The sequence below is a fragment of the Mastigoproctus giganteus genome, chromosome 13 (assembly GCF_048544385.1).
Source record: "Mastigoproctus giganteus isolate SK-2022 chromosome 13, ASM4854438v1, whole genome shotgun sequence".
NCBI classification, from domain to species: Eukaryota; Metazoa; Arthropoda; class Arachnida; order Uropygi; family Thelyphonidae; genus Mastigoproctus; species Mastigoproctus giganteus.
This window is the reverse complement of record NC_143587.1, coordinates 80471828-80483344: the sequence shown is the minus strand read 5'-3', so window position 1 is coordinate 80483344 and position 11517 is coordinate 80471828. Positions and strand designations below refer to the sequence as shown.

At 37.2% G+C, this 11517-nt stretch overlaps 1 protein-coding gene across 1 annotated transcript in view; it reads right to left on the bottom strand.

Annotated features, from left to right (window-relative positions):
- Positions 1 to 1962: 1962 nt before the first annotated feature.
- LOC150076212 (prestin-like) overlaps positions 1963 to 11517 on the bottom strand; it is a 402991-nt gene continuing 393436 nt past the window's right edge. Inside the window, exon 19 of the mRNA XM_090387581.1 lies at positions 1963 to 2205. Coding sequence (XP_090243707.1) covers positions 2078 to 2205 — 128 coding nt within the window. The 3' untranslated portion in view covers positions 1963 to 2077. The remainder of the gene's footprint in view (positions 2206 to 11517) is intronic.

Here is an 11517-nt window from a genome sequence, read left to right as displayed (position 1 = left end):
TGCCATATAACCTTTGCAACCTATGTGTGCAATTGCCAGCAGCAAAGGATACTTTTGTATCCTTTGCCAGCAGCAAAGGATACAAAAGTATATATTTAAGTTAGAAGTAATAAAGCGAGAGACAAAGTGCAGACAGATGAATTGTAAAGAACGCCAAAACTAGTAGGAAATAGAAAAATTAAGGCAGAAGATAGGAAAAGAATGTGAAGAACCTAAAAGATGCATTGAATTATCCAAAATTAAAGGCTGAAATTCAATGGATCTTTTAGGTTAACTGGAAAATAATCGGATAATTCAGTGCATCTTTTAGGTTCTTCACATTCTTTTTTCTATTTCCTACTATCCTTTTTCTACTAGTTTTGGAACCTTGTGTTCTATATAATTCCATCTATTTGCACTGTCTCTCACTTTATTACTTCTAACTTATATATATATATATATATATATATATATATATATATATTGTTTTATTCATCTAATAGTTTTAATTATTTCATTTTTTTTTTTTTTTTTTTTTTTTTTTTTTAATTTCATACAGAATTACAGGTGACCCAAATTTTATGATCCACCAACTAAGGAAACACTGTTTGAGAGATACAGTACCCTCATTAATAATTAATATTTCAATCATGAATTTAAAAAGCCATTCATTTTATTATCTTTGCTAGTGATTTGCATGCAATTAGTAGAGCAAGCAGTGGAGTGCTAGAGGATTGAGGACTAAGAGTAGGAAGAGAGAAATATGGGAATAATGAGCAATTATTTCAAGATTTTTTTTTATATTGTTTGGTCTGTTGCCTCTGCATAAAGGAATATAATTGCCATATTCCCACATTCAGAGAAACGCTCTAGCATATTTTAAATAGGAATACTAAGAAGGCAACACACTTCTTAGTACAATCACAGATTACCAGTTATAAAATTCAGTTATTTTTATGTTGTAATATTGTTGCCAAACTCGTATGCATACAAATTGGCAAAAAAGCCAAGGGAAACAAAATGCATTAAGCCGACATTCCACTTATAGCTGACTAATAAACTAGTTGAGTATGCTATGGTATTTATTTACAAGTACACAGTGCAGAACTGAACTTTCAACTCTCAGAATTGAGTATTTCTACTATTTGTATTGATTTACACACACACTGGTATGAGGAATTGCCAAGTTACAAGGTCTTACTTACCATCTTATTTCTGCAGTGACCTTTTTGTTTTTAATCTGACTGCATGGCAATTTTATATCTGACCTTTTAAAATGATAAAATATATTCTGATGTTAATATGTAATAAGGTACTGTACTATATACATATGTACACTTTTTCCCTGGCTGGGAAGACATCACTTATCTGATATACTCTAAATGACTAAATTCACTTTTTTTTTTTTTTTTATGTATTTACAAGCTTACTATAATATAGCTCTGCCAAATATAGCTTTTTAATTTATTTCTAATTATTAAAAAATTTGGTTACCATTACTAACACATTAATGAAAATAAATAGATGGAATGACAGGAGCGCATCCTCACTTTGTTTACAAAAACAAATTCACTTTTCTTGATCCTTGGAAAATAACACTGAAACTGTGATTCTTCTAAGTGCTTATCACTGTTCTAGTTGCCCTTGCATTTCTACTTTGTAGATGAAATAGCATTCTTTATCACATAACCATTTAGTGGCATATGCTGTCCTGATCATTGAGAGCATCTTGGAGGAAAAAAACTTTCTGATAAGTGATGCCAGAGAAAGCACTGTGCTAGTTGCCCTTGCATTTCTACTTTGTACATGAAACAGCATTTGTAAAGTTTTTCAGTTTAAAATTAAATTTCTAAAAAATTTTTCACATATGTTCTTATCAATTCAATGTTCGTTAAGAGCCTGATCGTTAAGAGCTCCTTGATGGAAAAAAAATTCTGATAAGTGATGCCAGATAATCAGATATAGACAAGCAGGAAGTCTCTCTCTCTCATCTTACCTGTAGGAGCATATGCAAGATATGTATACTATATTATACATAAAATTCATTTCCAAACTTTCACAAACTGGTCACAGTCAACTGCTTTTTAAAAAGCATTTATCATACAGAGCTGTTTTTCACATTTGTTACATAAGTAAAGAGTACAGCATCATGAATGGATGGAAACGTATGATCTCTTGGGAAGTTCTGGAAGAATCCCTGGTCTTGTAAACTTTCTAATACTGATTCTGCAAGTAGGAAAAAAAAAAAAACCCATCAATATTACAATCATTTAGAATATACATTATATGTCCAAGAGGATTTAGACACACATAAATGGTTACAAAAGGACTTTTAATTTCAAAAGCTAATACTATGTATTAGCTTTTGATATTAAATTTGCCCCCTCTTATGGCAGCAAGAGGATCAGAGTGGAAGCAGAGGGTGCTAAGAATCTCTGGGTACGACCAGGCTGCCATGCACAGAAACTGAACATGGCCTGTAACAATGTAAGATCGCTCATCGGTGAAGACAGGATATTAGAACTGGAAAAAAGAATTAGAAAATGTGAATTGGAATATCATCGGTTTTTATATATCATCGGTATTGGAATATCATCGGTATACTTCTTTTTCTTCTTATTCATTTTTCTTCTTCTTCTGAAACTAGAAGAAGAAATGAAGCACTTACAAGTTTATCAAGTGAAAATCTGCTGTACACCAATGGAAACAATGAAAGGAGCGAAGGTGGAGTTGGCTTTCTGGTCCGTAAAGATATAAAAAATAACATTTTGGAATTCAAAAGTAGATTACTAAGGGTGTCAAGACTACTACTCAGGATTTCTAAGAGGTACAAGCTAAAGGTTATAATGATTTATGCACCAACATCGAGTCACGATGATGAAGAGGTTGAAGAAATGTACACCGAAATTGAGAGTCTTCTAGATGAGCAAAAAACCCACTACACTATGATTATGGGGGACTTAAATGCTAAGGTTGGAAAGAGACAAAACAGTGAAGAAAGGAGAATTATAGGAAACTTTGGAATTGGCGAAATAAATGAAAGAGGTGAAAGACTTTTGGAATTTGCAGAATCTCGAGGATTGTCAGTAATGAACACTTTTTTCAAGAAAAGGGTGGACAGAAAGTGGACATGGAAGAGCCCAAATGGATTAGCAACTAATGAAATTGACTTCATCTTCACTAACAGAAGATATATCGTGAATGATGTTACCGTCCTGAACAAGATAAATGTTGGAAGTGATCACAGAATGGTAAGCTGCACACTTGATATAGATGTAAGAAAAGAAAGGAAAAAATTGACTTGAGTAAATAATACGAAGGTCTCTGAGATAACAGAAGAGGAGAAAAAGCAGTATGTACTGGAACTTAAGAACAAGTTTGAGCTTCTGCAGATGGCTCAGGACCAAGATATCAACGAGGAATATTACAACGTTCTGAAAGTGATAAAGCCCAAGAAACCTATAGGTTAAAAAAAAATTCGTCAAGAAACACTTGTCATGATGAACCGAAGACGACAAATGAAGAGCAGGATAAACACTGACAAGGAGAAAATTAAGTATACTGAGTTATGCAAAACCATTAGAAAGAGACTCAGAGAAAACATAAGAAGATTTAACACAAGAAAAGTAGAACAAGCATTAAGGGAAAACAAAGGACTTAAATCAGCAGCCATGAGCAGCAATACAAAAAGACAAATGATACCGAAACTGAAGAATAGCGATGGTGTAATTATAAATAGCAGAGAAGGCATAATTCAAATAGCAGAAGACTACTATAGAGAATTATACAAGGAGTGAGGGAATGATGCCAGCAGTGGGGAAGATGGATCACAAATTAGTAACACATACAACATACCTGATATCCTTCCTGGTGAGGTAGAAGATGCATTGAAGAAAATGAAGAATCAGAAAGCCCCGGGGGGAAAATGAAGTTACTGTAGATTTGTAAAAATTGGGAGGAAGAGACATGGCACAAAAAAACTGGCAAGACTCTTCACAAAATGCATTATAAAAGGTGTGATGCCTAAGGAGTGGAATAATGCAATCATAGTTTTGCTGCATAAGAAAGGGGATAAATCAGAAATTGGAAATTATAGACCAATTAGCTTGTTATCCCACATCTACAAGTTGTTCACAAGGGTCGATACTGAAAAATAAATATAGCGTTATAACTGTGTTAGGATACAAGTTTAAGGTTTTAATTTAGTTCTGAAATTGTAATTTTAGTGACATTAAATCGAAATGATGACTCAAACCAGAGCAGCAAAGCAAAAGGCTCAAGCTAATGGGAACGCTGTGGCTCAGGGGAGAACTGAGGGGAGGGCAGTTGCCCTCTGAATCACAGCCTTTTAAGATGCACTGTTTGCTTGATGTTTGTGGAGAAATCGGTTACAGGACATTTTTTTTTTTTTTTTTATGAGAACCCCAAACACGAGAGGTAAAAAAAAAAAAAAGTGCAGCCATTATCAACCCACTGCAGGATGGAAGCCTCCTCAACAATTCATGCTGAGGGAAATGGACCATAATCTGCCACGCTGGTCCAGTGCGGGTTGGCAGATCGACCGTATTCAGCAGTCAGGGGCTTGAACCCCGTCTACTCAAAGAGCGTGTGCTACTGAACTCCCGCCCACTCGGCTACGGAGGTATTATAACCTATAGTACTTAGTACCGTGCTTGGGTTAGTATGATACTGCCGTGGGGGATGTCTTTGTGTGTGCACGATGCAAGGAGTGTAAGGAAATTTGGCGACAACTCAGCGTTGTTATGGGCCTATATGAGACCTTGAAGGACAGGGTGGATGCCCTCGAAGGAAATAAATTGAGAGGCCCATCAAGCTCTCAGCTGTCCACATCAACGCCAGAGCTTGCACTTGGTCATCTCGCAACACAGAGGCAGCCCCCAAGGCAGAATGCGCTGGTCCCACAGGAACTAGTAGTTGTTGGTGACTCTATTGTCAGGGAAACGGGGAACATGCTTTGTAAAAAGGATAGGTGGAACAGGACCAGGGTATGTCTGCCAGGGGCAAAGGTTGATGACGTTGTAGAGCGGATATCATCTTTTAAGGGCACAAAAGGTGATATAGTTGTACATGTTGGCACTAATGATATTAAGAGTAGGAGACCAGCGGAATTACTTAACAAGTACAGGTCACTGTTGAAAAAAAGCCGTGAAGTAGGGTTGAATTTGAAAGTGTCTGCAATTCTGCCCAGACACGATAGGAGGGAGTATATGATGAGAGCCTTGTCGATCAATTTGGCCCTGGAAAGATTGTGCAAGGCTCAAGGGGTAGAATTTTTTTCAGCCTGGACTGTACTTGTTAACAGGAGATATTGCTTCTACAGGAATGGGATACACTTAAATAGAAAGGGTGCAAGAATATTTGCTGATGCTATCGAGGCAGTGTTAGGTGGGTCGGAAAACTGCTAGCTTGGGGGGAGACAAAGACAAATAGATTAACAGTAGCCACTGGCAGAGGTGAAAGAGATTCTTGCACTGCTTCTATTGGAATGAGCAGAAGCCTGAAAAACAATATGCAGGATATTTCAGAGACTGCTGGAAGTCATTGTGGTACAAGTAAACACATGGGTTGTGTTAGGGTAGCTAAGAATAGAAACAGGTGCATGTATACTTGCGTGTACACCAATCCTAGGAGTTTAGTAAATAAATTTGATGAATTTGAGGTTTTGCTCAAAACATCAAAGGCAGATATTGTTGGGATATCAGAGACATGGTGTCACACAGATATAAGGAATGCAGAACTGGAATTTAGGGAGTATGTCTACAGAAAGGATAGACAGGATAGGAAGGGAGGAGGGGTTATGCTATTAGTTAAAAAACACATAAAATCCAAGGAAGTGAAGCCAGTCGACATCGATGGACAGGGCAGTGTCGAGTCAGTTTGGTGTGACATAAGCATGGGTAAATCAAAATTGAGAGTAGGAGTGTGCTATAGGCCTAATGACTCTGATGAGTATAATAGGATACTGTACAGGGAAATAGAATGGGCCAGTAAATCAGAGTCTTATAATGGGGGATTTTAATTTCCCAAATATTGACTGTAATTTGTGGGTTGGTCACTCACACACTAGCAAGGCTTTTGTGGATTTATTGGATGATTGTTTTCTACACCAGCATGTTCGGGAGGCAACTAGAGGGAGTAATACTCTTGATCTGATTATCAGTAGTGATTCTTCATGCATTAAGAATCTGCAGATAAAGGAGCCACTAGGTGGCAGTGATCACAGTGTGCTGAAGTGGGATTTACTCAAAGAGGTAACTACCATCAAGGGTAAAGGTAACTACCATCAAGGTTTTTGCTTTCGTAAAGGTGACTACGGTGGTCTGAGACAGTATTTAAATTCTATACAGTGGAACCAACTGATGATGTTACCAACAGCAAATTCAAAATGGGAAGCATTCAAGGAATCTTGGAGGCTACTAGGCTATACATACCAACCAAGAAATATTGTTCAAGGTTCAGGCCTAAATGGTTGTCAGATGAACTAATGAGACATATGGCAGAGAAGAAAAATGCATGGGATACATACAAATTAATGGGTGACATGGAAGCCTATGATAGATATAAGTTGGTCTGTAACCAAGTCACAAAGGAGATTAGGCAGGCAATGGCAGATTATGAGAAATCCTTGGCAAAGGATGCAAAGAAAAACAGAAAAGAGTTCTTTACCTATTTAAACTCAAGAAGGAAAGGGATGAATCAGATTGGTCCACTGGATGTTGATGGTTCAACAGTTGAGGATCCTGCTCAGGTGGCTAACAATCTAAACGGGTATTATGCATCTACATTCACACATGAGGAGTTATTCAAGAAGGGGAATGTCATAGGTGAAGTAAACATTGGCAGTGAGCTAGATGATTTTCTAATAACTGAGAGGAAAGTGGAGGAGAAATTGTTGAGGATAAACATAAAAAAGGCACCCGGGGTGGATGGGATCTATCCAGTTATATTAAAGGAGGCAGCAAAGGAAGTAAGCAAACCCCTGGCCATAATTATGAGAGCTTCTTTGGACTCAGGGGAGGTACCCATACACTGGAGATGTGCAAATGTAACCCCAATTCACAAAGGAGGATCAAAGGCTGACACAAGTAATTATAGACCTGCTAGTTTAACTTCGGTTCCAGGAAAATTAATGGAGGCACTGGTTAAAGAAGCACTGCAGGATCATCTGGACAAGAATTCAGTTATAGCTCAGACACAGCATGGTTTTGTTAAGGGCAGGTCTTGTCTGACCAATTTGATTGGATACTATGATGTAGTCACAAAAGAACTGGATGCAGGGAATAACTTTGATATTATATATTTGGATCTTAGAAAGGCTTTTGATACTGTTGCGCATGGAAGACTGCTGCACAAATTGGAGCAGTGTGGCATTGGAGGCAAATTGCTGCTATGGATAAAGGGATGGTTGAGTGGCAGAAGACAGAGAGTGGTAATCAATGGACACTGCTCAACGTGGACTAATGTTATTAGTGGAGTTCCTCAGGGTTCAGTGTTGGGTCCATTGTTCTTTTCTGTATTTATAAATGATATAGATGATGGTATATCAAGCTTAATGTCCAAGTTTGCCGACGATACAAAGGTTGGCAGTGTTGTTAAGGACACTACTGATGCTATGGTGCTGCAACAGGATCTGGAAAGGTTGAGAGGTGGCAAATGAAGTTTAACATTGACAAATGTAAAGTACTACATATGGGAAACAGTAACCCCAGATCACCGTATCAAATCTGTGGTACTACGCTGACAGTGGTAGAGAATGAAAAGGACCTGGGGCTAATTGTGCAGGCAGATATGAAGTTCTCTGAGCAGTGCAGACGAGCTGCAAGAGTAGCTCATGGTGTCTTGTCAATGATATACCGGGCTTTTTCTAGCAGGGATAGGGATGTGATTATTCCCTTGTATAAGGCATTGGTCAGGCCACACCTTGAGTACTGTATACAGGTCTGGAGGCCTCATTTCAAGAAGGATGTAGAGCTGCTGGAACGAGTACAGAGAAGGGCAACAAGATTAGTGAATGGAACAAAGGGTTGTTCTTACGAAGAAAGGCTTAGGTTTTGCAAATTACAGAGTCTGGAGACTAGGCATCAGCAAGGTGATCTGATAGAGGTGTATAAGGCTTTGAATGGCTTGAGCATGCTCAATGCCGATGGGATTCTTCATCTTGCTCAAAATAATCACCTCAGAGGGCATAAATTCAAATTGAGGAAGGACAGATGTCGGATAGATGTGCGGAAATTTGCCTTTGGCCAGCGGGTGGTTGGTTGGTGGAACCGACTTCCGTCACTTGTTGTTGAAGTTGATAGCCTAAACAAATTTAAGGCTCAACTGGACAGGTATTTCGAACGAACGGAGGGGTGACACGGGAGTGGTGTGTGTTTTTTTTTTTTTTTTTTTGGCTGATGCTGAATAAGCTTGCATCATATGCCTCTACTAATGCTAACAGATTAGAAGAATACTTGATAAGAATCAACCCTAGCTTTAGGACAGGATTCTCAACTATGGATCACCTTCACGTAATATCACAGCAAATGGAGAAAGCAAATGAATGCAAAACACCATTATGCCTGGAATTTGTGGATTATAAAAAGGCATTTGACTCCATACAGCTTAAGGCAATGTTTCAGGCACTGGAAAGACAATGCATAGATACCTCACATATTATGATTTTGAAGAAAATATATGAGAATGCTACCTCTTTTATTAGACAAGACAAAGACAGTAGCAAATTTAAAATTGAGAAAGGAGTTCGACAAGGAGACACAATATCTCCGAAGTTGTTTACTACTGCCCTTGAGGAAGCTTTCAGAAGATTAGACTGGTTGCAGATAAGGGTCAATGTGAATGGAGAGTACCTAAACCATTTACCATTTGCAGATGACATTGTGGTCATAAGCCACAATCCCAAAGAATTAGAGGAAAATCTTATTCAGTTATGCAGAGTTAGTAAGGATTTTGGATTAAAGATCAATATGACGAAAACAAAAGTAATGATGAACAAGTATGCCACAGAAAGGGATATAATGATTGAAGGAGCAGTAATTGAAAAGGTGTAGTCATATACTTATCTGGGACAAGTCATCAGCTGTAATAATGATAAATGGCTGGAAGTCAAGAGAAGAATAAATTTTTGATGGATAGCATTCAGGAAATATAGTCATATATGAAGGAGTGATATCCCAATTTGTGAACTGTAAAATAATGAACCAATGTATACTCCCCACCATGACTTGGTGGGGAGTATAACTTGTGAAACTTGTACACTCACCAAAAGAATGGAAAAAAATCTGAAAACTGCACAGCGAAGAATGAATCAAATTATATTAGGAATCAGACTGTTAGATAAAAAGAGAAACACATGGATTAGGCTGCAAACACAAATAAAGGTCATTCTTATCAAAACTAAAGAACTGAAATGGACTTGGGTAGGACACAGCTCGAAGACATGATGACAGATAGACTAAGAAAATTACAGAATGGTACCCAAGAGCAGCTAAAATAAAATCTGGAAGACAACAGTGGAGATGGACAGATGAAATTGATGAGTTTATGGGCAGTAGATGGATGGCCATTGCAACAAAACAGAAGAAACTGGAAAGTTGCTAAAGAGGCCTTCATCCTGCAGTTGATTGAAAACAGCTGATGATGCCCATACAACCCTTTTCAGCATAAATTTATTTAGAAGATAACAATTGGATTTGGGTCTTGAAAAAGACTACTGCTGATGACAGCAGCTTATTTTGCAAAATTTTTCCAAAGAAAACTGTAGTTCATAGAAAATTAAGATTAGTCACATGAAGACCAGGTTGCAAAATCAGCAAAGTGATGCTAATGCTTTGTGCAAACTCCATTGTGACCAATAAATTACATTTACTGGTGAGAGCAAAATTATGAGCTTTCAAAAATTCATCTCCTTTTCCCTACAAAGACCATAGAGGTTGGGTAAACAGCAAATTGTTTGCTGAACAGTCCATCTGTCTCTCTCTCTCTCTCTCTCTCTCTCTCTGAATGTGTTCCATCTGTAAAAAGACAGTTTAAAGGAAATGAAAATAAAAAAATGTACTAATTCTCGATGATGCAAAGATCACTCAGACATAAATGAATTGCAAAGTGATGATGGTAACAATGTTTCTTCCTGAAAATTGCAAAGGTAGCTAACATATAAAATGTGATTCAGGTGATCAAATTACAGCAATATAAACTTTCTCGTTCATCTAATAGCACAAACTAAACTGATGTAATCACAATTACATGAACTTTAAAAGATGTCATGTTTTTTCTCACTGAAGTCTGGGAGTCTGTATTACCTAAACTTATAGAGACATGGAAAAAAATAGAGCTGAAATCAACAAATGATTTTATAAAATATTTAGAAAATAGAGGGCAGCAATGGACTGATATCAGCTGTTGACCTGATAAACCAAATGAATTTAGGAGGAATAGTTACAGATGGGATTAATGGCAAAATGAAAATGATTTCAAATTTCAGACAAATAGCAAAATTATAAAAAATCACCTTACAAGATGAAGAAAAGGAAAATGAAGACCATTGAAAGGAATGTGGTGAAACATACTGTTTTATGCTTTAATACAAATATTGAATGGGTTACAGAAAAAAGATATGCTTACCAGATCCTATGTTAAAAGAAGGAATGAAGCACTTTTAATCTGTATGAGATCTAAAATATCTGTTTATTTCCATTTTGAAATTTAATACAGATAAAATGAGATCTTATAGTATGTTCTACCATTTTAGTGATTTCTGTTGTTGCTACTTCACCATTAAAAAGAACAAAATGACCAAAGGTGTGATATATGTAATCTTGAGATCCCGTATGTCAAACCCTTTTTTCCACTGCAGTAAAATCTCACTAATTAAGACCCCTCCTTTAATTTTTCAGACTAATGCGATGAGTGGTGCTGCACAGGAGTTGGTGTGTATTAGGCCCCCTTACTGATTTTAATGTTTATTAATGACATTGGTGTAAGTATTTCAATTTTACTGTCTAAATTTGCTGGTGATACAAAGGTGGAAACAGTGGTTAATGATAATAATCAGGGTACTACTTCAAATGGATCTATAAAAATTAAGCAGATGGGCTGTGAAATGGCAATTGGGCTATAAAAGTAATAAATGCAAAGGTACTGCATTTGGGTAATAACATATAAATAAATACATACAGAATAACATATCATTTAAGTACAAAACTCAAAGCAGTGGAGCATGAAAAACATCTAAGGGGTAATTATGCAGTCTTACAGTAAGTTGGTTATTATTATTATTATTATTAGACATATGGTGCAAGGAAACCTGAGGTTTATGCTGCTCCAGCCAAAAAATTTTTTTTTCTGAATTACCGCGTGAGAAAGAGAGAGAGTCAGAAGTAGAAAGGAATCACCAAGAAAGAGAAGAATGATGGTATCAAGCTCAGGACCTTGGGTGTGCCAAGCCCATACTCACCAGATGTGAGCCCCTGGGGTTGTGCAAACAAGCTGCTAGAACAGCTCATGGGTGGGTTCTGT